This window comes from Crassostrea angulata, chromosome 1, assembly GCF_025612915.1.
Source record: "Crassostrea angulata isolate pt1a10 chromosome 1, ASM2561291v2, whole genome shotgun sequence".
NCBI lineage: Eukaryota > Metazoa > Mollusca > Bivalvia > Ostreida > Ostreidae > Magallana > Magallana angulata.
In genome coordinates this window covers 44,452,550-44,466,594 of record NC_069111.1, presented here as the reverse complement: position 1 = coordinate 44,466,594, position 14,045 = coordinate 44,452,550, and the positions used below count along the sequence as shown (strand labels likewise).

Sequence of the window (14,045 nt, the reverse complement as noted above, 5' to 3'; positions counted from 1 at the left end):
AAATACAGAGCGCATGCTTGAACAAGAAAAATATTTTTGTCACTTATTAGTCTTGGCTAGGTACATCTCTGATTAAAATATTTTATTTGTTCAAGAATGCGCTCTATGTTTTCGGAAGGAAAAACTGCTTGAAAACAAGCTGTTTTACGCTAAAAATGCAAAAATGGCGGGAAAAGGATGTCTTTACAATGTCATATTTCTAAATTGTGGGCACTTGAATCAAAATTAATGTTATGTAAACACATCACATAAATATCTGTACTAAGAAAACAAAGAATGATAGTAAAATGATGATGTTAATTTTAGGGGGCCATTTTAGGCCCTTATCATATATAGTCCTTTTAATTTTTATTTAAATTTTCAATCTGAATAAGGGTATGCCCTTGTTATATTGAAAGTTGTTAATGACCTCCATTCGGGAGAATTATATCACGTGACTGCACATTCAGTGCACCACACTAAGTGTCATACAATATAGCATTTACTATACTGTTTCAACTAATACCTAACTTATGTCATGATCAAATAACTTTACATTAATAGATTGTAATGATAGATGTATTATTTTATGAACGTTTAAATCTGTTGAAAGTTCATAGTAAGCCTTAACAATGCTGCGAAAGATCATTTTAATCGAAGTTCTTGATATTCTTGTTTCAACAACTTGTTTGTTATAGTAGCTTGCCGCATCAGATTAAGAAACTGTTCGTATGTAGAGCATGCTCTTGCATACCGAATAAATGAAAAAATAAAAATAATCTACAAAATGTTTTGTCTCCTATGCAAATAATACGAGTAAAACTGACACTGTCATATATAAAAGGTCACCTAAAGGCTAGCTGTTCATCCAACACAATATGTCATATATAAAACGTCACCAAAAGGCTAGCTGTTCATCCAACACAATTTGATTATAAATAAAAATCATAATATTTTTGTATATTTTTAAAGAAATTTAAAATTTGAAAATTTTCGTAGAGATCCTTAATTGATTATTATTGTGTCACTGTACGGCAAGACGTTATAATCTGTGTTAATGTAAACATTGTTTCGCAATAGCCATTGTCCGATTATTATTTTTTTTTGTTAAGTAATAAGCGATCGTATATCAAATAAAATATTGTTTCATTATTTTATAGCTGAAGGAGAAAAATTAATTCATATCTGCAGTCAATTTATTCTTTCGAGTAAAATGCATTTTAGGTTGTCATTGTCTTTTATTGATAGGACGTGGTGGTTATTGATATAGGAAATATAAATCATTTATACTTTTAATAAATTATATCAAACGAAACATTATTGATCTATATTGAAATTTAAAAAAAAGGACACCGAAATTAGTTTCCTGATTAACACTTCCTATTATAAATCTTATAAGATAGAGAAAAGACATTTGTTTTGGTTTTTATCTGTCAGTATGCTTCGATGTTGGGAAAGATAACTGTTAACATGAACTTCTCACCAATTTGTGCAACTACATATGCATTGTAAATATTTTGATTATGTCGGTTTTCTAATATGATATTTGATGCATTCTTTTGCGTTTGTACGAAAAACAATTATGAAAAAAAACCTTACACTTTAATCAATGAGATGTTTAAACATGTAAGCGTACTTACGATTGGAGGCCGATGTCGAAGTCCTAAAATGTTCTCAGTAAAGTCTGGTTTGTAAACATACAGCTGTACATCAGGTTCCATAAAAATACATTTCGGATTAGCAGTAAATGCTCTACTTACTCGAACAATACCGAATATTAACAGCGATGGGTAAACACTAAAACGAAGCAGCTTTAATTGAAAGATCTGGAAATCATTATAATAGCTCTGTCATTCATCTTGTGTGTATCATATTTGAAGCGAATGTATATTAAAAAAGGCGTATGTGAAAGTGTTCTGTGCCTTTATTTTATTCCAAAAATAAAACACTCTTGTCCTTTGTTGTGAAAGAAATTTCAATCGTGACATTTATTGCAGTGTATGTTTTTCACCGGGAAATATATCGTATTGTTGCAATTAATAACAAATTTATTAGACATGTACCCTTAACATTGATTACAAAATATATACACTGTATGGCATGAATATCGTGCATCTTAAAATGTGGATGGTTTCTCTGTGAACCATCTAGTACAACACGTGTTGCATCAAGTACTTAAATCAAGCGAACATAAGGCATTGTTAGTACAAAAACCATACGCTTTGAAATCCAATCGTAACTCAATGCAAAACACTCTTAATTCTAACAAAAAATTATTTGTTGCAATTATATGAAGTAAAACGTCTGTCACAAAAATAAAATGTTTAATGTTCACACTTTAGTATTGAAAAGTTTTTTTTATAGTTCAGTAAGTATGCGAAGTACTTCTCTTATAAAAATTAATAATTTCATAACATATTTTTCAGAGTCATTGTTAGAATCTCTCGGAAAGGTACTGATATTTTGTGTATTTTCCTCATAAATTTGGGTGAAAAAACTAAAAGTATTTTCAAAAACTGTATTTGTCAAATCATAAAATTATGAACCTGCAAAAATGAGGCCAGATTTATTGTTTTGTAAAACTCGGAGTCAATAAGTAAGTTTTTATTATAGACATTAAATAAACTAGATACGGTTTTTAATTGTCGGTTTTTATTTGTTGAATACAATCTATGACTCCTGCAATAAGATGAATAAAACATACAATAAAAACGATGAACAAATGTTTTATTCTAATTGTCTCGTAACTCCACTTCCGTTAGTTTTTAGATCCATAAAATTAATTCGTTTGTGTCTAAACTACTTTATTTCACATTATTATAAATTTGAAACTTTGTGTTATCCAAAGGTGTTATCTACGTATCAACAAAATGATTTTTTCCCCTAATTTGTCGATTGAATAAAAAACATTACGTGTATTTCATTGAAGAATGTTAATGTCACCAAATTGTGCTCTGTGTCATGACATGGATAGTTGTTATCTCTTTATGCTCCAAATTCCTGTTTTTGTTACAAAATAAATCCAAATCTAAACAATTTATTGCTTGGGCTTTTTGAATAACTCTATGTATTTTGTGTTTATGTATCTTTGGTCATAGATAAATATATTGGATATTTAAAGATAGCAATTAATGAACCATTTTTAGTATCATGAGATAATCAAATACGGTCGGGGTGACCGAATCTATTATATCCCGATTGGCTTTATGATAAGTTGAGATCTGATCCGATCACCTCAAAATATACAAAGAATGATTCCTTATTACTTACATTAATATTATTTTCAGCAACTGTGCGATTAAATATTTAAAACATCAATGAAACTCTATTTGACAATACATCACAAAATTGATTCGTAGGGTTGTCACAGGCAAAGGCACTGGAAATTGTAAATATTGAATAGTAAACATTTCAATGACACATTTTGATACTTTTCGTGGTTTTTAATGTAATAAAGATAATATTATGTTGTCAAATTTTGTTTTGGTGCCAAAAGCTGGTTTATCAGTTGATGGCATATCATGATCGGGGTAAATGTCAAAATCAGGAAAATGTCATATTAGGGAAAAACGAAACGTTGATGATTTGATTTCTGTGTGATGGTCAAAGTACAAACCTTGAGCAAACACGGACCTCCAGTACATTGGAGGTGGGATTAGGTGCCTACGAGGAGAAAGCATCCCCTGCTGACCCGTCGCACCCGCCATGAGCTCATTGTCAAAATCATGAAAAACGGAAGACATCGTAGTCAGTCCGGTATGAAAAACGTCAGTTATCATGTGAAAATTCTTTATTTGAGGTTCTTGATATTTTTGTAGGTTGCCTTGTTAAGAAAATTGTTCGTATGTAGAGCGTGCTCTTGCATAACAAATAAGCTTTGAAAAATAAACCCCATAAGCAAGTGATGATGGTATGTACCTAAGTAAGGGAAGATGACGATGGAAAAATTAAAATAACCACGTTTATCTTATAGTTTTGTTGTTAGGTTATAATTAACGTCTTTTTCTGGTAAAATAGCCAAACATCCAAATATGAAACAGATGGTTGAGAATCTTTGGTATCTTTTGTTTCAAGCTCAGTGGGAATGTAAATTGTTAATTACACTGACATTTACTGTTAATGACAAAGGAATATGTAAAAATGGCTCCGTTTGATTGACATTTTATTGAAAAATATTGATTTCAAATATATAGGCTATGATCATGTTTCTGCATTTTTTTTAAATAGAATGTTTTGGAGCAATTGAACCTGACTATTCAACTCCATGTCCATCAAATATAATAGCTTCGGATATCACTGTAAAAAAACCTCATAGGAATATGAAAAGCATGAACTTTGCGATAAATACCTCGGTTGTCCGGTGCTTAGTTCGTTTTCTTTTAAAGTGGGTGTATTTATTGTTAGACTTCTATTCACTCTAGAAAGCATAGTTTTCATGATCTTTAAGTTTTTTAAAAGTTTGATACAAAAAAAAGGCAAAATCTTAATATTTTATGTATCTTAATTTATATTAGGAAAGTACGAAAGGTCCAATTATGGCAAAATTATCAGAAATAATCTTATTACAAAATTGCTTGCGTGGGGTAAAAACTTCATACTTAGTTACTTTTAAAAAAATGTCTGATAAACTGATTTATCAATCAACAGAATATCAGTCAGTTAATTCTTCTGTTAAATGTCATAATCGATAATAAATCGGGTTTCAAGATCTTTCAACGCATTTGTTTTGCTTCCACGCCGACTGCAATTAAAATAAATCACATGATATCTGATTATTTATAAAAGATCATCAGAAATAAACACCAGGAAAAATTAAGTTTAACGGCGTTGAAAGATAATTAACTTTAATTTACCAAAATTGTAGAATACGCGTTAACAACATTGTTGATTGTGCAGTGCACACTAGAACAAAGTTTATGCTTTGAGACAAATTCGTCAAAACAGATATGTGGAAAAGAAGAACAGTAAGTAAAGCTTTATAAATTGCCTCAGTTTGGAGTTTTGACTAATTTTAATTGGAAATACTTTTCAGATGACGTAGATTTACATTCTTTTAAGGATTTGGTCAAAACTACTTACCTAAAATTACTGTCAAAATGGAATTCTTTCATGTTTATTGCTTAGTAACTATCAAATATTTAAAATGTTTCAGTGAGAGCAGTATATGCTGTACAGGATACTATATTCAAGATGGAATATGTAAAAGTTCGCTCTGTTTGATTAAGATTTCATTGATTTTTTTTTTCAATTTCATTTAACAAATAAAATATGATCGAAGAGATGATTCTGTAATTCTTTTATAATAGAATGTTTTGGAGCCATTGGACCTAATTGTTCAATCCCATGCGAAAGTAATTTCTTTGGATATCTATGTAAAAATCAATGTGACTGTCAGAAGGATGAAATCTGCAATAGATACTTCGGTTGTAGTGAGTTACATTTTAAAGTGGCACGTCTTTATTGTTGGAAATTTTTATTCAAGGAAAATTTATTCGAGAAAGCATAGTTGGCATGACCTTCAAGCTTTTTGTTCTATATTCATATTAAAAGCAAGTATCTTGATTGTTTTATACTCTGATAATATTGATATATAGATGGGGTTTTTTCATGCATAGATCTATAATTTAAAAAACGTATATCAAATGTTAGTAACTCAAGAATATTTAAAGAATTTTTTGTTAAATCATCAATATAGTTTCGGGCAATTTGCTAATTTACGTCCGTGTTACAAGTATTTGTTAAAAGCAAAACACAGGATAAATGTCTATATAGGTGGCAGGGGACAGTTTTTTGGATACAATTCATTGTAGCCAAGTGATGCATGTCTTCAGAACTCTGTAACTAGAATTTCCTCAGTTCCCATTCAGCACAAATACCTTTAATTCACTCTTTATAAGGCAAATCACCAATTTCTGAAGAAAATTATTAGTCAAAACCTGTAAAATTCTCTACATGCTGGTTTTTATGAGATTTTAACCCTTTCATATTTTGCTAATTTTTCATGATTTTTCAGCTTTTAAGACCTCCCCCAGCTAATTCCCTGCAGAGGGTTGACCTTCCGTACCGCGTGCATGTTGCACTATTACATGTCAGAAACTTACCGGTGTATAGTTTACAATGTCCCATCCACCTACTTTTCGTGTTATTTTACCTCCCGTCTGTAACTTGCAATTTCACTGTGTAAAGTCAGCACAACAGTCATAGCCGCAGGTTTCGCATTTAACTTCTGATTCTCATGTAACTAACATTAGGGGCCTACATATTGCATATCAATTTCAACAACAGACACCCCTCTAACTAATGATAATCATTAAAAATCATTTCATGAATTTTAGCACCACTCGTAAGCCTTTAAGTACAGCAACTCTCAATTTTACAAAAATATTGACGGGTACTTAATTCGAAACTGTCCCTTACTACCTTTAACCAGTAGTACTTTCAATGATACTTTCTCCATAGGTCATCATAACTCCATAGCTGCCCTCTCAAAACAGTGTTGTTCGTGAAAAAAGTACAAAAGGTCAAATTATGGCAACATTTACAAAAATAATCCGAATTACAAAATCGCTAGCGTCGGGTTAAAAACTGCATACTTGGTTATTATAAAGAAAAGGTATGTTAAACTGGCTTAACAATCAACAGAACATCAGTTAGTAAGTTCTTCTGTTAAATGGCTTAATTGATGATAAACCCATGTGTTTGGATTTCCCGATGCATGTGTATTTTGCTTTCTGGTCGATTGCCATGAAAATTAAAAACGCGTGATGTCTGATCATTTATAATAGATGATCAGATTAAACACCAGGAAAAATAAAGCTTTACCGCAGTGAAAGATAAATGACTTTAATTTGCCGAAATGCTAAAATGCACGTTAACAACAATGTTGATTGTGCAGTCCACACAAGAACAAAGTTTACAAAATGAGACAAATTCGTCGAACCAGATAAGTAGAAAAAAAAGTAAGTAATGATTTAAAAATTGCGTCAGTTTGAAGCTTTGACTAATTTTAAATGGAAATACATTTTAGATAAAAGTAATTTACGTTCTTTTTCAAGGGTTTTGTCAGAACTGTTTACCCAGAATTATTGTTAGTATGGGAGTCTTTCAGCTTTATTGCCCTTGCTTTTGGACATAATAATTATTTAAAAATTACAAATCCGTGTTAGCCAGAAAAGAAATTTAGATTTATCATAGCGAGATTTCTATGCATGCATCTCGTTTTCTGATCCTGGTTAAAAGAAAACTACAAATCTTATTATTTTAAAAATTATATCTTGAAACTTATTATTTTTATTTCATATCTGAATTGATCAGATGAAATGGACAGCAGCGCAGAATGTCATAACACAATGCTTTTGTTGGTAATTGGATTCGGATCAACCATGCTATCTCTCGCCTTGTTGTTTGTTGGTGTCTTGTTCTATAGGTGGTAAGAAAAAAGACAATAAATGAAAACCAATCAAATCTATTTTTGCGATCCCAAAAAATTAATGAATACTAGATATGTCTTTTAAATTGATTTTCAGGCATACTATTTTGCAAAGCAATTTACATCCAATCAATATTCCAAGAGGTAATTAGTTTTTGTATGCCATTCTTTTTTCAGATATATTCATCAAAAATGATAATGACGGGAATCTTATTAAAAATATAATCTCGTTAAACATCAAATTTTAAACAGTAGGGAAAATTCTCTTGTAGGTTTTCAAGTGGATTTCTTACCTTTTTCTGGAAATCATGAAGTTTTTCAGGAAAACTACGATGATATTCGAGAATCTCGAATGCTCCTTGCTGATAAAGGAAATTGCCACAGGGAAACTATAGAAAATAGACTAAGTTCAACGGATTATAGTCATTTGTACCTCAAAGGGCGCACATCTCGGAAATCAATTAGCGAGATGCCTGAACAATATTATAGTACGATTGATGCACGTTTTAAAAGTAAAATGCCGCTCGTCACGATGTCCGAATTTCCTGAAGACGAGTGCTATGTCAGTGTATCTCAGCTTGCTAGGCAGAATAAGAGAATATCAAAGTCATGCTCTGATCTAAAGATAGATATGTCGGATACATACCATGATATATATTCAAATCAATGGTGCAAGGCCAGTGGGGATACAAACAATCGAATTATTCTGATAGAACATTTATAGTCATTTCAATTATATTAAGCAACGCCTACTAAAACAAACGTCTTTTTTATGTCCTTTTTTACCACTGTAAATCAAATATCACAATATGCCTATAACCAAGCTCGCTATTACCTCGACTAAAGAAAGTGAAAGCTGTACATGTTAACAACACTTTCTTTAGATTTACCGCCATGGAGAATAAACACCATTTGGTCTACACTGTGTATCTGTGAATGTTTAAGTAGATAGATTCGATAGTAAAATATCGGTCAGCCAATTTCATCACTGGTCATAAAAAGGAAAATGTGACAGGAATAAAGAACACAAGAAATAAAAGAAATGTCTTGTTTCAATCATCATTGTGAAAAGATGTACAACTTGTTTGAGTTTAGATATTTTATAATTCATCAATAAGTGTCTTTGGGACATCTATCATTCCCTAAATCCTGTTTTAGGCAACACATGCAGCAACAGGTATAAAGAATTATTTGTGCATGTAATAAAAAAATAAAAGATTAATGAATAAATGTATTTTAAAACAGAAAGACTTCGTGTAAATTTTTTGAAAGTAAAATCCACAAATATTTCCTTTAAAAAAATAATGAATATCATAAATTATAGTACACGAACACAACAATTCATGGTCCTACATTGCAATTTTTTCAACATTCGATATTCTGAATAAATATTTTCAATTACAACGCTGATTTCTCGTCAACTTTTGTTTGTTATGAAATGTGTCTTCACAGATATCACGACTTAAACATAACGGTCCTAAAAATCACAGGATGAATGACCATCTTTAAGTCCTCCTTAAAGATAGCTTAAAGGTGTTTAAAGGTAGCTTAAAGACGATCTTTAAGCCGCCTTTAAGCTATATGTGTTGCTTAAACGTGGCTTAAAGAAAGCGTAAAGATGGCTTAAAGGCAGCTTAAAGACTATCTTTAAGCCACCGTTAAGCCACCTTTAAGGACAACTTATAGGTCCTTAATGTCCAAACTTCTTTAACCCACCTTTAAGCTACCTTTAAGCTACCGTTAAGCCACCTTTAAGCCATTAAAAAAATTAATTCAATATTGTGCTTAATTTACCAACAAAATGAATTAACTTTATGAAAGAAATGTATTAAAAACGATTTTTGTTCTAGAAAATTAAATGAAAAAAAAAAACAAAATAAAGCCCACGGGGAGAATTGAACCCAGGACCCTTTGTTTACTAGCATCACCACACTTCCGCGTTTTTGACCAGCCTCATTTTCTTGATATCATACGAAAGCTCTTTGAAAAATAAAGTTTATTTGCTATATATTTTCAAGAAGGAGATAGAGAACGAAAACCATTAAAAATCATGTAGTTTTTTAACCCAATTTGTAGGGCTAGGCGAGATTCGACGCCTTTGAAACAAAGTAATCATAAATGCCTTTTGACACATCTACATTTGTTCGTGTACAATTCCTGAAAATTTAAACTCAATTTCTTTTGTATTTAGGAGGAGATAACAGAACAAACAAACCTTATGGAAATTGCTAAATCACGAACAAAAATGATGTCATTTAAATAAAAAATTCTGTATAAGGTTTTTATCAATATCTACAAGATCTGAAATTTTATCGAAAATCGGTTGAGTCGTTTTCAAGAAATCGCTTGTACAAAAAAGCGTAAGAAAAAAATGTTAAAAGGGAAAAGAAACAAAGCAATTACAATAAGGTCTTCAGTTGTAAACGTTCCTGCACATTATTTTTTAATCTGGCTTACATTTAAATTAAAGTGTTGAAAATACCATAGGATGTTCTTAAATATTACCTTCACAACCAAGATTGTATCGAGGTATATTCATAAAATTGCTTAAACTAAAGAAGTATTCAAATTCAAATATAGATTTGAACAGAATTATCAAATAATATACGTTAAGTGATTGTACAAGAATCTTATTAACGAAGACGTGCTGCATTACAGAAATTCAGTCATATTCATAAAGTTATTTCTATGTCGTTTTAAAACTGATAACAATGCAAATTTGTATGTTTGTACATCCTGTTTTCTTTAACGGGGATAAATGTTAAACAATTACCTATTATATTTGCATTAAAATTTTAGATATGATATTTTTATCCATGAAGTGTAATATCTAAACATTTTAACTTTAAAATTTAAAAATTTTCCTATCTTTATGAAGTGCTCTTCAGCTCAAGGACAATGATAGAGTCTTAAAATGTCCAGGATCATCCAGCTCTCCTAAACAACATTTGATTTATAATGTGAGTAAATAGATGTATACGCATATCAATTTTCATCAGTTTGTCTAAATCTCTCACCGCCAGGGAATCAAAAAATAAAGCACAAAGTCAAAATATGACATTATATAAAGAGAAACATAATTATTATTTGATATCTTTAAGAAATACAGGTCACCCCAGGTTTCAGTGAATTCCGCAGCAGTTATACATTTATTTAATTACAAAATTGTAGATTGCATTAAATTTAGATTCAGTTCTTAGATATTTCAACTTAAAATGTTATCTTCAAGAAACAACAACGCTTTAGGTGAACAGAGTGTGCATAAAGTACAGGTTTGCTTTAGCCTACCAACACGTTTAACAAAAAAGAAAACAAATAGTTGTAATACGTATATAATCTTTATTATAAACATTTTCTAGTTCCATAACTTCAACACATTTTTAAACTTTGTTTCACTTTCAAATTCATAGAAATTGCTATACATTCCAACAAATAGCCAACCTGTCTTTTGACTAGATTATCTTGCATGAATCGTTGCAATGTTGGTCGTTTGCCATTGAACAAACCACGTGATTTCTGATCACGTATATTGATATATGAGTAGCAATTAACAGTTTAAAAACAATATAACTTGGATGAGAGCACAAGGAAAGCAAGTGAATATACGAATCACAATCAAGTAAAACCAAAAGCGGATTATCTATTCCAAATGATTAGTTTGAACATAAAAATGGCGAAATGTGCAACAATAATGTTTGTGCTACAACAGATTGTACAAGGACAAAATGACAAGAATTTATCTCAAGATAATGTATGTCAAAAGGAAAAGTAAGTTCCATTTATTTATTTTAAAATACTCCCTATTAATTTTGCTAATTTGAAATGCGTCCTCCTTTATTCATCTCAAGATTTACGTTTCCATTTAAAGAATAAAATTTTTTAACTTATTGTTTCGGTTATTCTTACGATATTTATAATGTTTTGTTGCTACTGTCTCTGAGTATATGGTGAATAAATATGTTTTAAATGGAAATATTTCAGTGGAAATACTCACTGCTGCAATGGATATTATTGGCACGATGGAAAATGTATAGGTTCGATTAATTTATTAAGAATGTAATTGATGCATACATGTACATGCTTACTTCTATTGATTTACATCTAGGTATATATAAACTAAATTTGTATCTATAAAATATTTTTTACGACAGAATGTTTCGGGGCATTTGGGTTAAACTGTTCAGAACCATGTCATAATATATCATACGGATACCGATGCAGAAAAACGTGTAAGTGCCAGAATCATGAAGTCTGCAATAAATACACTGGTTGCCAAACGATTGGTAAGTTCCATTTGCAAGTTCTAAAAATCAAAAAGCATCTAACAAATGGCTAAAAGTTTTTAAAAATGATTAGCAATGCAAATTCTTCTTTTTTTTCAATGACTTAGCTTTTATCATGCAATCCATTTCATATACTAGTAGAGCGTCGGTTGATTTTAAGTTTTATTCTAAATAATTGCTAAAACGAATGCCGAGAACTAAAATAACATTAATTTCATTAGATTATATCAACAAAGAATGTAAAGAAAAATGTAAAGACACTTTGCTTATGTATGTGATTCACCCCTATAAAAGTGTTCGGAATGGTTTTTTATCATTGCTAAGTACGTAATAAATCCCGAGATGCTCGAATGAAAGTTTAGGAGACTTCACCGAGATTTGCTCAGTTTCTGTGAAATTTCGAGCGGAAGTATTAGTGTTCGGATAATATTCTCCAAATACGTAAGTAATGGTTATTTTTCATAGAATATCCTACTTGTTTGTTAAAACATGAAAATTTATTAAGATATATGTCTTATTTCATCATCTAGAGATTAGCTAAACTAAAATATGATATTTAGAACAGAGCTATTGTTCGTGTTCAACCACTTTACACGTGGTTGAAATCATAAACAATTAGTAGATTGCTTAATAAAATCATAGCCATGTTTAAAGCTTTTGGAATGCAAGGCCATGCCTTTAAAAAAGGAATAGATGTCTGTTTTACATAAAGACTTAGTATATCGAGGTATTTTAAAGGAACATTCTGCATAAAATATTATAGTCTGTTTCACTACTGATGCTATTTCTAGGTCAGGCGCCGGTCAAAAATTAATCCTTAAAGGGGATTTTTTAATAAGCATGTTAATTGTTGCAACAGCAGAAAAAACCTATAATTTCTTCTGTCATATTTATTTCTAGAAATCATTTTATCAAGATAAAGTTTAAAATGAAAAACTCTTAATTTTATATTTAACTACAAGTACCTATAGATTTTAGGAAAAAAACTATAAACACGAGGCAGGATTTTTATTGCGAAACTAAAAGGGTTAAATAAAACCACGTGGTCTAAATTCCAATGGCAATAACATTCGCAGGAGTGTGATTGAATCTGGATCTGGTTGCTTTCAATGGCCTTGTTATTCATCGGTGTGATGTTTTTACAGATGGAAAGAGAAAATATAAACCTAAATTCACTAAAAAAAAGAAACAAAAAAAGGTAATTGTATGTTGTTTAATAAATATGAGATTAACACATCACGAGTACATTTTCTTCTTTTTTTTCCAAAACAATAATATTAATTTTGTAATTGTTTTGATTACTAAATAATCTAAATAACTGAAGTAAAAACACACACAAAAATGATGGAAAACTCTACATTATAGGGTTTCAAGTGGATTTATTCACAGTTTCGCGCATACAGAATATAATTCAAGAAAATTACGATGACATTCGCGAATCAAGAATGCTTCTCGATGGCAACGGAAAGGACATCAAGGAAACCACACCAAAGAGAATAAACTCAACAGAGTATAACCGATTGTTCTGCAAAGAGCGTACATCAAGCAAAACAATGGGTGAGATGGGTGAACAATATTATATCGTAATCGATGCACGTTTTAAGAGTAAACATCCACTTGTAACATTGTCTGAATTTCCAGAGGACGACTGCCATGTAAGCCTCTCCCAAAATGTTGATACATCGGGGGTGTATAATAATGTAGGAATTTATCAAAACAATAATTCCAAAGTGGATAAAACAATGGAAATATTTTAATAACGCATTTATAGCTGTGAAACCACATACACACATGCGCTCTTCTATCGTCATTTGTAATGAGATTCATTTCCATCTTTAAAGAAACCCCTATTTTTTTCAGTAAGTAAGAAATGAAATATAATTTAAATGACATTTACATGCATTTGTTCATTGTATAAATCGCATTCGATAAGCTTGCTACTCAACAAACAACCCCATTGCTTTTAAAAACTCAAAATATTTATTTTGATTTAATACAAACATGGAAAACTGGGTTAAAAACTTTATTCTGCCAAAAATGTCATAGATCGAAAAAAAAATGATTTTCATCTCAATTTTTGATTTCCGCTTATAATTTTTAAATATAGTTTACATATAGCGCTATCTTCCTGGTCATTGTTGTTTATCTGAGTTTAACACGTGGTCGTGAATCTCACTTACATCTGAAAACCACGTTTATTAGACACTCTAGCTTAATCCAAAAGTATCCAACGCACTTGAAAACCCCTGCAAAATTTTAAGTCTTGACAAAATATCTTCCCGATTTCTAGGATGTTCCAGTCACGACAATTTATTGAGTTCAAGTTTCTTTTCCTGTTTTCTAGAACTTGGATA

General features: G+C 30.7%; 1 protein-coding gene and 1 pseudogene across 1 annotated transcript; both read left to right on the top strand.

The window, feature by feature from the left end:
* The first annotated feature begins 2,353 nt into the window (after nucleotides 1-2,353).
* LOC128169752 (uncharacterized) lies at nucleotides 2,354-8,132 on the top strand. Its single transcript, XM_052835841.1, has 7 exons — nucleotides 2,354-2,360; nucleotides 4,844-4,943; nucleotides 5,132-5,184; nucleotides 5,286-5,408; nucleotides 7,294-7,408; nucleotides 7,506-7,552; nucleotides 7,681-8,132. Exons 1-7 carry the CDS (start codon nucleotides 2,354-2,356, stop codon nucleotides 8,130-8,132), a joined length of 897 nt encoding a protein of 298 aa, XP_052691801.1.
* A 2,891-nt stretch (nucleotides 8,133-11,023) lies between these two features.
* LOC128165121 (uncharacterized) lies at nucleotides 11,024-14,020 on the top strand (annotated as a pseudogene).
* Nucleotides 14,021-14,045: the final 25 nt, after the last annotated feature.